At 39.2% G+C, this 16,491-nt stretch overlaps 1 protein-coding gene across 2 annotated transcripts in view; it reads left to right on the top strand.

The window, feature by feature from the left end:
• Positions 1–16,491, top strand: part of LOC126419131 (myrosinase 1-like) — a 553,078-nt gene that overhangs the window by 522,211 nt on the left and 14,376 nt on the right. For both annotated transcript variants that reach the window (XM_050086237.1, XM_050086238.1), the window contains exon 10: positions 10,479–10,613. In XM_050086237.1, coding sequence (XP_049942194.1) covers positions 10,479–10,613 — 135 coding nt within the window. The remainder of the gene's footprint in view (positions 1–10,478; positions 10,614–16,491) is intronic.

Below are 16,491 nucleotides of genomic sequence, written 5' to 3'. Positions count from 1 at the left end.
TCATATAAATTGAATTCTCATTTGAGCAGTTGTAATTTTGAAAAAAAAAATGCATTTTCAAGTTTTGAAGTTAATTCATTTGTCTTGATTGTAATACTTGCATCATCAGCAAGGTGAACTATTTCTGCTTCTTGAACCTATGATGTAAGATCATAACAAGAACATGAGCAGACCCAGCCTCAGTCCCTGTACTACACCTGTAGTAGTGGTGGTAGTAACAGTAGTAGTAGTAGTAGTAGTAGTAGTAGTAGTAGTAGTGGTTGTTGTTGTTTTGTTCATCCATAAATCAGTTTTACAATGATATTGGACAAGTCTTGCTGCTACAATTTAAGAATTACAAAAATAACGCAATTCATATATACAGCGTTTACATACTTACAGGTCTAGTTTGACAAGGATGGGGCAGGTAGATGGTCATGGCCTTGTAGTAGGAACCATCCCAGTTTGCTTGAAGTAATTTAGGAAAACCACAGAAAACCTAAATCATGGTGGCTGGATGGAGGCTGGAGCCTGCATCTTCCTAAATATGAGGCCAGTCTGTTTAAAACCGTGCCACCTGATTCAGTTTCTCTCTAATGTACAGTACTGTTTTGGAAAGATGTTATTTAATAATGTAAAAGGCTAGTGCTACATTGTTAATTCATTCCTCACTCTCAGTCATGGCACATACTACACACAGTATATGCACATTGTTTCATAATGTTACTCTACACACACTACCTGTTGATGTCAGGACCGTAGTAATGAAGTCTGGTTTCCATTTTATGTACCACAACTTCCCATTTGGTACACTGAAGAACTGTGTCAGCATCCCTATATAACAACTGAGATGTTGAACCCAGAAAGAGGATAAGGTATTACTATTATATGAGGCATGTTTTTTAAGTAAGGTCCATTTGAACATAAGTACACAATGAAAGGTTATTTCAGAAAAGTGAATTTATTTTCAGAAAGTACATACTTCACTCTATTTTTTGACATAGTTGCCAAGTTTGTTGACACACATATCACACCTCTCAACCAATTTTAAAATACCCTCTTCATAAAAACTTGCCACCTGCTCTGATAACCAAGAGTTCACTGCCGTTTTCACGTCGTCGTCATCACTGTAACAGCTGCCACTGAGGTGTTGTTTGAGGTGGAGGAGCAGATGGTAATCACTGAGTGCAAGATCAGGACTGTAGGGTGGGTGGATTTAAACTTCCCAGTCAAAACTGTCCAATAAATCACAGGTTTGACATGCAGTGTGAGGTCTTGCATTGTGATGGAGAAGGACAATTCCCTTTGTCAGCATGCTGCATCTTTTGTTTTGAACTGCTCTGCATAACTTTCTCAGGGTTTGGCAGTATGCTTCTGCATTGATAGTGGTTCCTCAGTGCATGAAGGTGACCAACAAAACATCGTGCCTACCCCAAAACACCGACACCATGATTTTGCACTGAGACAGAGTCTGTTTGGCCTTCACCTTTACATTCCATGCTCCATTCCTGTTCGATTCGGGCGTGATATGCGAAACCCATGTTTTGTCTCCAGTTATGATCTGACTGAAGAAGCTCTCACCTTTTTGTGATAACGAGTCAAGAACTTCATTGCACACTCAAATCTTTGGTTTTTGTGGTCCTCTGTTAGGAGTTCTGGAACCCAATGGGAGCACAGTTTCCTAAACTTCAGGTGTTCAGAAACAGTGTTGTAAAGCACTGATCTCAACATGTCAGGAAATACATTTGAGAGATGTGTTACTGTGGAGCATCTGTTCTCATGAGTCCTCACTTCAACTGAAGCCACCAAATCGTCTGTAATCAAAGAAGGGGAACTGCCGCGGTGCTCATCATGGACGTTGTCAAGGCCATCTGAATTCTCATACCCACTTACGCACTTTGCGTTCACTTATAACAGTATCACCATACACTTCGCAAATCTGTTGAAGAATTTCTGCAGCAGACAGGTTCCTTGCTGACAAAAACCGTATCACTGAGCGAACCTCCCATGCAGCGGGTGAGTTGATAGTTTTAAACATCTTGAAAGCACAGAACAGAACTGTACAGGTTAGCTACAGAGCTGAAACTGAGCACAGTTGTTCCCGAGGCATGTTTGTACATGATTCATGTGCTTGTTGCGGTATGTACATGAACTGCTAGTGTCTACAGCAAAATGGACCTGAGAGTTAATTTTTCCAGAAAAGAAAAAAAAAGGAAAAACCATAGTGTGAAAGTCTCATATGAAATAATAGACATTTTACTATCTTTAATAATGAAAAATACAGAATATAATCCAAAGACATATCTGAGGTGGAAAACAGCTACTCCAAATAGTTTGTAGCAGGTTGTGTAGAACCGCACCAGTTTTGATCTTACTATGCAGGTGCTGCAAGTACTGGGATGGTTCATGGTCCTCAGTGTCCTCATGTGTTAGAACCTTATGGAGGCATTCTTCTTGTGAAGATAATACCCTTCTCATTAACTCTGCCTTGAGCTGGTTGTATGAATAGCTTTCAGGCAGCCCAATAATTACGTCCCACACCTCGACAGCATACTAGTGGTGAAGCTGATTTATGACCAATGCAAACTTTGTAGCATTGGCACTTATGCCTGAGTGGGTGAAGACAGTTTTGTCTTGCACAAAACAGAGGAATGTATTGTGAAGCTAGAAGGGCAGCAGTCACACTGCAAGTCTTGACACAGTGAGATTGGTCGCTGTCGAGCTTTCTGTCATCTCACAAATTTTCCTTGATAGTATCACATCAAATTCGAGTGTTACGCAGGCTTGTTTGGGTCACTGCTGTGGCTGTTGAGCTGTGATCTTGCTCATCCAGCTGTTAATCCCGTGTAGTATTGTAATTAAATTCCACAAACAATGTCTTGGTTCTGTAGCAACAACTTTATTCACTAGTCAAAATTAGATAATATAGCAGGGCTCTCTGAGCAGCTCTAAGAATAAACAGAAACCTAGAGCATATAATAGAAACACAATGCCCCTTGTGGCTAGTGATAGAACTATTTTAGGACAGCACAAATTCTGTGAACACACATAAACCACACTGCACAAACACACTGACAGCTGAGGTTGCTACAGAATTGTTTTATTTATTTTATTTTATTTACACGTCAAGTTCTGTAGGACCAAATTGAGGAGCAAATCTCCAAGGTCATTGGACATGTCAGTACATGAAATTACAACATAAAAGTAATAACAGATAAAAATAAATGTTCATGAACCTGAAAAAAGTCAGTCCATAAGTTTAAGTAAACGCTATCAGCAATACAATAAGAATCATTTTAATTTTTCAAGGAACTCCTCGACAGGATAGAAGGAGTGACCCATGAGGAAACTCTTCAGTTTTGATTTGAAAGTGCGTGGATTACTGCTAAGATTTTTGAATTCAAGTGGCAGCTTATTGAAAATGGATGCAGCAGTATACTGCATACCTTTTTGCACAAGAGTTAAGGAAGTCCTATCCAAATGCAGGTTTGATTTCTGCCGAGTATTAACCAAGTGAAAGCTGCTTATTCTTGGGAATAAACTAATATTGGTAACAAGAAACGACAATAAGAAATATACATATTGGGAGGCCAATGTCAAAATACCCAGACTCATGAACAGAGGTTGACAAGAGGTTCGTGAACTCACACCACTTATTGCCCGAACCACCCGTTTCTGAGCCAAAAATACCGTATTTACTCGAATCTAAGCCGCACTCGAATCTAAGCCACACTCGAATCTAAGCTGCACCTGAAAAATGAGACTCGAAATCAAGGAAAAAAAAATTTCCAGAATCTACGCCGCACCTGAAATTTGAGACTCAAATTTCAAGAGGAGAGAAAAGTTTTAGGCCGCACCTCCAAATCAAAACAAAGTTGGTCCATTGTAATATGAGACACAATTTAGGTTGAATGAATGACGATACAGCTACAGTAGTTTGGTTCGAGTCGTAAGCTTAGCAGTTAAGTTTAACCAGGTAGCCATTGCTATGCGTCAGGTGCTCCGTCCGTATTTATACGGGTACCCTTCCTTTTTCACGTGCTTCACCTGGCTTTGACTTGATTGCATATTTTTCTTTGATCTGATAAATGCCGTTCTCTTTGTTACAGGTGTTTACGTCACTCTGAGCTGAAAATGCATTACTGTACTGAGTCATGCATTGTTTGTCGCGGCATGGCTTGCTTTTGTGTGCGCTACCGCGTCTTACAATAAAAAATAAAAAAAGAGAGGAATTGTCTCATAACCGAAACAATCGTAAGAGACTGCTATTTGTTGTTACATACACTGCTGCTTTCTTTGATAATGATCAACAAGAACCAAATAATAGACTGCGTATGATCGAAGATGTTCTGAAGGAGAGTTTAGCGAAAATTTTTCTCCGTTTGAAAATCTTTGCAGGCGCCTCTTTAGTACATTACATTCTGCACAGAAATTAGAGTCATCTTAGATTTAAAAATCTAGTCAACTACCGTGCTTCATTTCTGACTCTATCACTATCAGGCATAAGAATAATACGGATATAAACATGACATGATATGTATATTCTTACACGTTTGCTGTTGTCTCACTCTAGTTTCGTAGTTTATTAGGCAGACAGGATTTAAGTGAGATAGCAGCAAACACGAAACAATACATGGCAAAGTGTTTATATTCGTATTATTCTTATAAGAGAATACTGCATGTGATTCACAATTCATAAAAGTTCCTATTAGCAACCATCTCTTCTCACAGGTATGAAAAAATTCAGAACGTAGAGTTGGCCATATTGACAAACCTCCCAAAGTCTTGTCAGTCGGATTTTCGTAGTACATTGGAATGCTGCTACATTCGGAGATGAACAATACGGAATTTGTATTTACTTCGTTGGATAATGTATGAAAATGCAGTGGTCGAAACTCGGGGCGGAGAAAAAAGCTCGTCTTCCACCTTTTTTTTTACATTTATTTACTGACACAGAGGTTTTGGTGCCGGTATTTATCTTTGGGCCTGCAAAGCATGCCTGTGTTGCGCTACATATATTCGACGGCAGAAGTTAGTTGTGGCGGCACCTACCAACATTTATCAGAACTTCCGCTTGCTTTGCACCCAATTCTAAGCCGCAGGTGGTTTTTTGGATTACAAAATCCGGAAAAGAAGTGCGGCTTAGATTTGAGTAAATACGGTATCCTTGTAGAATGGGAAGAGTTATCCCAAAATATAATACCATACGACATAAGCGAATGAAAATAAGCAAAGTAGACTAATATTCGTGTCGAAGTATCACACTCTTTTGATACCGTTCGAATAGTAAAAATGGCAGTATTAAGTCTTTGAACAAGATCCTGAATGTGGGCTTTCCACAACAGCTTAGTATCTATCTGAACACCTAGAAATTTGAACTGTTCAGTTTCACTAATCATATGCCCGTTCTGTGAAATCAAAACATCAGGTTTTGTTGAATTGTGTGTTAGAAACTGTAAAAACCGAGTCTTACTGTGATTTAACGTTAGTTTATTTTCTACAAGCCATGACCTGAGGTCATGTACTGCACTATTTGAGACTGAGTCAATGTTGCACACAACATCCTTTACTACCAAGCTAGTGTCATCAGCAAACAGAAATATTTTAGAGTTACCCGTAATACTAGAGGGCATATCATTTATATAAATAAGGAACAAGAGCGGCCCCAACACTGATCCCTGGGGCACCCCCCCCCCCCCCCCCCCCACTTGACAGTACCCCACTCAGATTCCACATCACAGCTGTTTTCAACATTGTGAATAATGACCTTTTGCTGCCTGTTGCTAAAGTAAGAGGTGAACCAACTGTGAGCTACTCCCCGAATTCCATAATGGTCCAACTTCTGGAGCAATATTTTGTGATCAACACAATTGAATGCCTTAGTTAAATCAAAAAATACGCGAAGCGTTCAATACTTTTTGTTTAGCGCATCCAGTACCTCACAGAGAAAAGAGAATATAGCATTTTCAGTTGTTAAACGACTTCTAAAGCTGAACTGTACATTTGATAGCAAATCGTATGATATAAAATGATCAATTATCCTTACATATGCAGCCTTTTCAATTACTTTTGCAAACACTGATGGCATAGAAATAGGTCTAAAATTATCTACATTATCCCTTTCTCCCTTTTTATAAAGTGGCTTTACTACTGAGTGCTTTAATCACTCAGGAAACTGACCATTCCTAAAGGAAAAATTACAAATATGGCTAAATACAGGGCCAACATGTGCACCACAGTACTTTAATATTCTACTAGACACTCCATCATAACCATGAGAGTCCTTAGTCTTCAGTGATTTAGTTATTGACTCAATCTCCCTCTTGTCTATATCACAAAGGAGTATTTCCTACGTCAATCTCGGAAAGGCATTTGCCAAGAAACTTCTATAAGATTTCCTGTAGAAACTAAATTTTTATTTAATTCACCAGCAATGCTCAGAAAATGATTGTTAATTACTGTACATATATCTGATTTATCAGTAACAGAAATATTTTTACTGCGAACTGACTTTATATTGTCGACCTTGTGCTGCTGTCCAGACACTTCCTTCACAACTGACCATTTGGTTTTATTTTTATCCTGTGAATTAGCTATTCTATTTGCATACCACATACTCTTTGCTTTCCTAATAACATATTAAGCACCTTACAATACTATTTGTAATGGGCTACTCTAGCTTGATTGTGGCTACTTCTAACATTTTGATATAATTCCTGCTTTGTTCTACATGATATCCTTATCCCACTAGTCAGCCACCCGGGCTGCCCATTACTGCTAGTACCCCATTTAGAATGTTCTAATGGAAAGCAACTCTCAAAGAGCATGAGAAATGTGTTATGGAAAGCATTGTATTTATCATCTACATTATTGGCACTATAAACATCCTGCCACTCTTGTTCCTTGACAAGTTTTAAAAAACTCTCTATTGTTGTTGGATTAACTTTCCTACATAGTTTGTAATTAAATATGACATTGGTTTGAGTACAAAAGTCTTTTGGTGTTAAAATTTGTGCATCATGGTCTGAAAGGCCATTCACACTTTTCTACATCTACATCCATACTCCGCAAGCCACCTGACGGTGTGTGGCGGAGGGTACCTTGAGTACCTCTATTGATTCTCCCTTCTATTCCAGTCTCGTATTGTTCATGGAAAGAAGGATTGTCGGTATGCTTCTGTGTGAGCTCTAATCTCTCTGTTTTTATCCTCATGGTCTCTTCACGAGATATACGTAGGAGGGAGCAATATACTGCTTGACTCTTCGGTGAAGGTATGTTCTCGAAACTTCAACAAAAACCCGTACCGAGCTACTGAGCGTCTCTACTGCAGAGTCTTCCAATGGAGTTTATCTATCATCTCCGTAACGCTTTCGTGATTACTTAATGATCCTGTAACGAAGCGCACTGCTCTCAGTTGGATCTTCTCTATCTCTTCTATCAACCCTATCTGGTACAGACCCCACACTGCTGAGCAGTATTCAAGCAGTGGGCGAACAACCGTACTGTAACCTACTTCCTTTGTTCTCGGATTGCATTTCCTTAGGATTCTTCCAATGAATCTCAGTCTGGGATCTGCTTTACCGATGATCAACTTTATGTGATCATTCCATTTTAAATCAGTATTCCCAGATAATTTATGTAATTAACTGCTTCCAGTTGCTGACCTGTTATTTTGTAGCTAAATGATAAGGGATCTATCTTTCTATGTATTCGCAGCACATTACACTTGTCTGTATTGAGATTCAATTGCCATTCCCTGCACCATGCGTCAATTTGCTGCAGATCCTCCTGCATTTCAGTACAATTTTCCATTGTTACAACCTCTCGATACACCACAGCATCATCTGCAAAAAGCCTCATTGAACTTCCGATGTCATCCACAAGGTCATTTATGTATATTGTGAATAGCAACGGTCCTATGACACTCCCCTGCGGCACACCTGAAGTCACTCTTACTTCGGCAGACTTCTCTCCATTGAGAATGACATGCTGCATTCTGTTATCTTGGAACTCTTCAATCCAATCAGACAACTGGTCTGATAGTCCATATGCTCTTACTTTGTTCATTAAACGACTGTGGGGAACTGTATCGAATGCCTTGCGGAAGTCAAGAAACACAGAGTCTACCTGTGAACCCGTGTCAATGGCCCTCTGAGTCTCGTGGAAGAATAGTGCAAACTGGGTTTCACACGACCGTCTTTTTCGAAACCCATGCTGATTCATGCAGAGTAGATTTATAGTCTCCAGAAAAGTCATTATACTCGAACATAATACGTGTTCCAAAATTCTACAACTTTTACTAACAGAATGCCCATCTAGTAATGAAGAATGAATAAAAATATTGTCTATGACTGTGCTACTGTTCCGCTGCACCCTAGTTGGAAAAAACACAGTTTGCATCAGATCATATGAATTTAGGAGATCTACCAACATCCTTTTTCTTGGACAATCATATACAAAATTAATATTGAAGTCACCACATATAACTACTTTCTGGTACTTCCTACAAAGTGAATCAAGAACCCTCTCTAGCTTGAGCAGAAATGCTCTGAAGTCAGAGTTAGGGGACCGATAAACAACAACAATTAGACGTTTAGTTTCACTAAATTCAACTAACGCTGCACAACTTTCAAATATCTGTTCAGTGCAGTGTCGTGATATGTCTATGGACTCAAATGGAATACTGTTTTTTTATGTACAGAGCCACTCCCTCACCTCATGAGGAACTCCTTGAGAAACAGCTAGCTAATCTGTAGCCTGGTAAAGGAAGCCTTTGAATTATCAAATTATTTAAGTGGTGCTCTGATATACCAATAATTTCAGAGTCAATATCTATTAGCAGTTCACTGACTTTATCTCTATCTCTTATATTTTGATGAAATATGCTAATTCCTTCTCTACTTGGAAACATTACACCCTCTAAGGTGAGTCCTTAGTTAGAGTGACCTCCTTTAAGCAGGTGTACCTATCAGCTGACTTCAATCTAAAAAAGGAGTAGCTCTAACACCAACTACTACAGGAATTTTTCCATGAGTGACACAACCACCACCCAGTACACTGTCACCTATAAGCTTTGCCAGCCTCCCCTTCCCATACCTATTGAGGTGCAGGCCATGCCTAGTGAAACCCCATCTACTGATAGACCCAACTGGCACCACTGAGATGTGATCCATGCCCTCTGCCAACAGTACCCTCCCCAGCCCCATGATAAGGTGGCTAACAGCTGCATTAAGGTGAGGCCAATCATGACACTGAAACAGTTGCACGAAATGCACATTAGTGCCACCAGTTTGATTAGCTATCTTAACCAAGTCACCACCAACATCATATTCCCCATCCCTATCAAGACTGTTCCCTGTTCCACCCACTGTCACAACCTGATCCTCCTTCGTAAAATTCTTACATAACTCCCCTATGCTTTCAGCCACCTGAGCCAACCCTAAACTAGGCTTCACATTGCTGATGACCTGGTACTCACTCCCCAAAACTTCCTGTAACTGCTCGCCCACACCTCAACCGTGGGAACTACCTAGCAGCAGAACCTTCTTTCTGCTAGGCTTTGCAACTAATCTAAGCCTCCTAATTGCTGAGGACTGCTGCAAGTTCCCTACATCTACAGCTACCTGAGGCTCCACATCATTATGATTTATCATGCAAAATGATCCATGGAATGTGAAACAAACAAACAAATTAACTAACTACCATGTCTCTTAATCAATTTTCAAAAGCAAAACATGTCCATTAGACATCATGTTTGTAATTTTCACCAGTTTCATGGACATAAATGTCTTTGCTTTGGAGACTATTGCAGTATTTTTTGTCCCTTCCTGCAGTAGTGTGGCACTGATGAAAATAAAGTATAGACCCATCTTGGTGAAAAGAAAGGAAAAGAAGAAATATGATTTGGTACACAAATACCTCAAGGAATATACTGATGCCTGGTCTTAAACCTTGCAAGAGTAGCCCGGAGGGTAAATATCAGGCTAGTTTCCAGTGAGCAAAATAAGGACATTGACAAACACTTTAGAAGACTGATGTTGTATTGCTTGAATTCAGTTACTAATACAGCATGATGATGAAGAATCCCAACGAAAAAATAAACTTGTTTGTTTATTATAAGTCTGAAAATGAATTGTTTGTTATGAAACAGACACTGGAACTGATGAACTGTCTTCTCATTGTATACTGATAGATAAAAGGTAAAACCATTTTGTCTCTGTGTAGTTACTTAGACAATGAAAGAAATGAACAGACAGTGTCACTTTAAGTGATCTGTTCAACAAAGACATCAATAATTACTTAAAAAGAAAGAAAAAGAAAAAGAAAAGAAATGGTAGACAGAGCTCTGTCACAGTACATTATACTTGTATACTCTGAGAAATGTACAGCAGAGAACGGTTATTTCCAAACAGAAACTGAGTTTTTATATTAGTTGGGATAGTACCACAATATTTACTGACAGTTAAATATGGTTCTTTATTGTTTGATTTCTTTTTCAGGTTGTGCCCTGGGGTCTGAGGAAGATGCTGAACTGGATTAAGAAAGAATATGGCAATCTTCCAGTGCTGATAACAGAGAATGGGTTCTCAGACCGTGGTGGTCTGCACGATAACGCTCGCATCAATTACTTCGTTGTAAGTAAAGTTATTCAATATGCATAGGGTAAAATGTTGCATGGCCCTATGAGATATCATTCACCATATCTTTTGTGCTTAAGCTCTTGTTTTACTATTATGAACCTCATTTTTAACATTCAAATGTGCTCTCCAAATTTGCAAATAGTTTTCTCACATCATGCCTTAGCCTGAAGTGTATCTTTTACTTTTATTATTATTATTATTATTATTATTATTATCATCATCATGACTATACATTTTTGCCCCTAAGACAATGACTGAACTTGAACATTACATGATTATTCAATTTTCCCCTTTTCTATGTTTTCTTCTTCTTTTTCTCTTCCCAAAACATCTTCATTCTTTGACTGTGTTTGTGTTTCCTTTGTTCTGTCCATATTTTTCCTGATCTCTTCATTTCTTTTACTTCAAATTTTGTGTCCATAATTTTGTTTCTGAATTTGTCTCTTTCATCTATTATTTCTTCATTGATTCCTGCTTGTTTTAGGTCTTCTTCTATTTCATGAGACCAGTTGGTTTTTTTTTTTTTTATTGAGCTGTTGACTACATCAAGAATCCTCTTTGTGAGTTATGTTGTTCATTCTGTGTATGTGCCCAAAGACTGTTACTCAACCTTTACTGATTATGTTTGTGAATCTGTCTGTATGTTTGTATAGTTCTTTGGTTGACCTCTTCATCCATATAACATCTCTATGTACTCCCCTAAAAATGTTTCGAAGGATTTTATGTTCTATCTTTCCTGTCTCTGTTGTGCCCAATGTACCAATTGTGGTCATTTCTGATGCATAGAAGGCTTCTGGTAGTACAACTGCATTGTAGTGCCTGTGTTTCACCCATCTTGAGATGCTTCTTTTATTGTAGTGCATCCATGTGTGTTTGCACACTTTCTGAAGTTTTTCTGTTCATTCTGTATTGGATGCCTTGTTTGATCCTCCTATTTCTTTGTATTCTCCAAGATACTTGAATTTTTCCACTCTATTAACCAATGCATAACATGTGTGCATGACTTGTGTATTGTTGTTCTTTCTTTCCATATATTGTGTTTTGTTGTATGATATCTGTAACCTTGTTTTAGCAGAGACTTCATGTAAATATTCAAGGGCTTCTTGTGCCTTTTCTCTGTTGCTGCTGAGTATTGCCAACTCATCTGCAAATTCTAGGCATTTTGTTATTGTCTTGTTTGCATGTATTCTTTGTAACTCAATTCCTTTTACTTTTTCTTTGCACTGATTGATAATTTTGTCCAGTAATATGCTGAATAGAAGTGGTGAGAGACCATCTCCTTGTCTGACTCCTGTATGTACCTCAGACAGCTCTGAGATTTCTCTCATAAATTTTATTTTGGATGAGGTGTCTGTGAGTGCCTCTTCTATCAGTTCCCTAGTTTTTCTGTTTATTCCATATTCTTCTAGTGTGTCAAAGAGAGTCTACCTGTCAATGGAGTCATACACCTTCTTTTACCTTTGTAATTAACTGATATTTTTCTCATCTTACTCTTTGGTCACATGCAACCTGCATCCTCTCTGTACTATTTGTTTGAAGTGCTACCTTTCTCTAGCTCCTCAGTTTATTCTGTGAACCAACTTCTGAAAAATGTATTTATTAATGAATGCTCTCTCTTATTATTCAGTTTTTTTACTTACAGCCATAGGATTCAAAAAATGGTTCAAATGGCTCTGAGCACTATGGGACTCAACTGCTGAGGTCATTAGTCCCCTAGAACTTAGAACTAGTTAAACCTAGCTAACCTAAGGACATCACAAACATCCATGCCCGAGGCAGGATTCGAACCTGCGACCGTAGCGGTCTTGCGGTTCCAGACTGCAGCGCCTTTAACCGCATGGCCACTTCGGCCGGCTGCATAGGATTATGAGAGGAAAAATGCTCCTGTCAGAGCACGTAAAAGACTGTGACAGAAAAGTGGGAAACTAACTGCCTCAATCCTTTCCACCTTCCTCATCAAAAATTTTGGCACACTAATATGTCCATGCCCTTTCAACACAGAACACTGTAAATCCTTTTACCCAGTCTCTCTTTATAGTTAATCTTTCATACTCAGCATCTACCTCTCACTGCCACTGTCTATACAGGGTGGTCCATTGATCGTGACTGGGCCAAATATCTCACAAAATAAGTGCCAAACAGAAAACTACAAAGAACGAAACTTGTCTAGCTTGAAGGGGGATACCAGATGGCACTATGGTTGGCCTGCTAGATGGCCCCCATAGGTCAAACGGATATCAACTGCGTTTTTTAAAATAGGAATCCCCATATTTTATTACACATTCGTGTAGTACGTAAAGAAATAAAATTTTTTTGTTGGACCACTTTTTTTGCTTTGTGATAGATGGTACTGTAATAGTCACAAACATATGGCTCACAATTTTAAATGAACAGTTGGTAACAGGTAGGTTTTTTAAATTAAAATACAGAACGTAGGTACGTTTGAACATTTTATTTTGGTTGATCCAATATGATACATGTACCTTTGTGAACTTATCATTTCTGAGAAAGTATGCTGTTACAGCGTGATTACCTGTAAATACCGCATTAATGCAATAAATGCTCAATATGATATCTGTCAACCTCAATGCATTTGGCAATATGTGTAACAACATTCCTCTCAACAGCGAGTAGTTCGCCTTCTGTAATGTTTGCACATGCATTGACAATGCGCTGACACATGTTGTCAGGTGTTGTCGGTGGATCACAATTGCAAATATCCATCAACTTTCCCCACAGAAAGAAATCCGGGGACGTCAGATCCGGTGAACGTGCGGGCCATGGTAGGTGCTTCGACGACCAATCCACCTGTCATGAAATATGCTATTCAATACGGCTTCAACTGCATACAAGCTATGTGCCAGACATCATCATGTTGGAAGTACATCACTGTTCTGTCATACAGTGAAACATCTTGAAGCAACATCGGTAGAACATTACGTAGGAAATTAGCATACATTGCAACACTTAGATTGCCATCGATAAAATGGGGGCCAATTATCCTTCCTCCCATAATGCCACACCATACATTAACCTGCCAAGGTCACTGATGTTCCACTTGTCGCAGCCATCGTGGATTTTCCATTGCCCAATAGTGCATATTATGCCGATTTACGTTACCGCTGCTGGTGAATGATGCTTCATTGCTAAATAGAACGCATGCAAAAAATCTGTCATCATCCTGTAATTTCTCTTGTGCCCAGTGGCAGAACTGTACACAACACTCAAAGTTGTTGCCATTCAAGTCCTGGTGCATAGAAATATGGTATAGGTGCAATCAATGTTGATGTACCATTCTCAACACCGACGTTTTTGAGATTCCCGATTCTCATGCAATTTGTCTGCTACTGAAGTGTGGATTAGCTGCAACAGTAGCTAAAACACCTACTTGGGCATCATCATTTGTTGCAGGTCGTGGTTGATGTTTCACATGTGGCTGAGCACTTCCTGTCTCCGTAAATAATCCGGCGAACGGTCCGGACACTTGGCTGATGTCATCCAGGATACCGAGCAGCATACATAGCACACGCCCGTTGGGTATTTTTATCACAATAGCCATACATCAACACAATATCGACCTTTTTCGCAATTAGTAAATGGTCCATTTTAACATGGGTAATGTATCACAAAGTAAATACCGTCCGCACTGGCAGAATGTTATGTGATACCACGTACTTATACGTTTGTGACTATTACAGTGCCATCTATCACAAAGCGAAAAATTTGATCCAACTAAAACATTTTATTTCTTTATGTACTACACGAATATGTAATAAAAAATGGGAGTTCCTATTTTAAAAAATTCAGTTGATATCCATTTGACCTATGGCAGTTCCATCTAGTGGGCCAACCATAGCATCATCTGGTTTCCCCCTTCAAGCTAGACAAGTTTCATTCTTTGTAGTTTTTTTGTTTGATGCTTATTTCGTGAGATATTTGGCCCGGTCACTATCAATGGACCACCCTGTATACATATCCCTCTCCAACTGTCTCCTTCTTCCCCTATTGATTTATAGTACATCTCACTGCCAGTGCCCCCTCTCTTACTTAACACTGTCTCCTTTTGTCTCTTTTCCTCTGACACTGTCTCCACCATACCTTGGCAGCTAAAAAATTCTAGGGGGGAGGGGAGAGTCCAACTTATTTTTTTCCCTTTACCTGCATATTTAAAATTTTGGTCCTAAGGGCACCCTCTCCTATACCTATATGTTAGAAGTTCACCAGTCTGGAAGGGCCCAGAACCCCGAAGTGTGTGTATTGTCTCCATTCATCTGTATTTTTCATTTCCACTGTCTCCTCACTCTTTTGCTCCCATGGCTTTTATCTCCATCCATCTTCCTTTGCTCTTTCACCGTCACTGTCTCTCACTGGCCATCAATATCTCCTACCCCTTTGGTTCCCACTGCTATTGTCTTCATCGATCTCCCTTTCCCTTTCACTGTCACTTTCTCTCATCCACTGGCACTGTCTCCTCTCTCTTCCACTGTCACTGTATCTCTGCTACTCTCTTTCATTACAAAAAAGTAAGAATATGTTTACATGCCAAAATTTTTGTCGAGGAAGGCGGAGTGGGGACTGCGGCACCTGCTTCCCTATTTTTGTATAATAGTCTTTCAAAGAGGAACCTATTCACCTTTACTGTTCTATGACAGGACCATTTCTCTGCTGGTTCCTTTTTTTCCTAGCTACAGCGGCGTGTGCTGCTTGTATAAAACAAGTATATATGCAAATATTTTGTCACTGCAGTACCACTTTCAGCATATTTATGTAATCATGAAATGCACATTATACAGAGACAGCACATCATGAAGTTTTATTAGTGGCAAGATGATGACTAAAACATAGCTTGGTGACCTCAGAAACTTTGTGATGACCTTAGAACTCTAAATGTGTTCACTATGTAATTTCACTATGTAAGCTAAAACTCATTTATGCCTCAGACTGGGTATTACAAGCATATTTTATCTGCATAAGTACATTAACTTTGGACTTCTGATCTTCATAATGAGTAATGATATCAAAAAAATTTCAGGCTTCCTTGAGGACATAATGTTAAGAATATATTGTAAAAATTTTGACAGTTTTCCATTACAGAAGTTGCTGTCCCTACAACTGGTACTTTTTGTACCCAAAAATCATGGTTTATTGAGGTCTTCTAAGAAAACCAGCAGTGAACATATGGTGCTTTTATAAGTCACCTTAGCTAATCCTTAGACCACACCTAACACCAAAGAACCAATCATATGCTCAGTTTTCCTGGGCTGGAGGAAGAGTATAGTGTTTAAATTTTGATATGTAAGTAGAAGGGGGATCACTGCTATCAACTGCTCAGCTGCAGCAGGAAATTAAGCAGAATCAGTGGCAATGAACGAAAATGCATACTGGATTGGAATTTGAATCCCAGATCTCCTTCTTATTAGGCAGTTGCAGTAACCATTCACACTGAAGAAACTGGATCCATTTCCCAGCCAGTCTTATCAATTATTTAATGAACAGTGTCTGCTCCTTCTAAAGAACATACACCGTGCAAATACAGCAGCTGTGAAACACTATACGTGAACTGAAGGGGGATCACTGCTATGAGCTGCAATGGGACATTAAGCAGAATCAGCAGCACAAATATGTCCAACGTCCAGTGGGAATCTCTAAGCAACGAACAGGAGTATAATGATCAGGGACTGTAGATAAGTGGTGCTTGATGGGAATGTGGATTGGCTGTGATGGCTGCCAAGATAGTCCATGCAGTTGTGATAACACTGCGTCCTGGATGGTACATTAATTACTGCACCTTCCTTGTAAGCAGGAGATCCCGGTTTGAATCCTAGCCTGGTACAAATTTTCGTTTGTCACTGCTGGGACCCTTGCTGTTTAT

Source organism: Schistocerca serialis, chromosome 9 (genome assembly GCF_023864345.2).
Source record: "Schistocerca serialis cubense isolate TAMUIC-IGC-003099 chromosome 9, iqSchSeri2.2, whole genome shotgun sequence".
NCBI classification, from domain to species: Eukaryota; Metazoa; Arthropoda; class Insecta; order Orthoptera; family Acrididae; genus Schistocerca; species Schistocerca serialis.
Note: the sequence above shows the minus strand (reverse complement) of the source record. Positions and strands in the feature narration are given on the sequence as shown.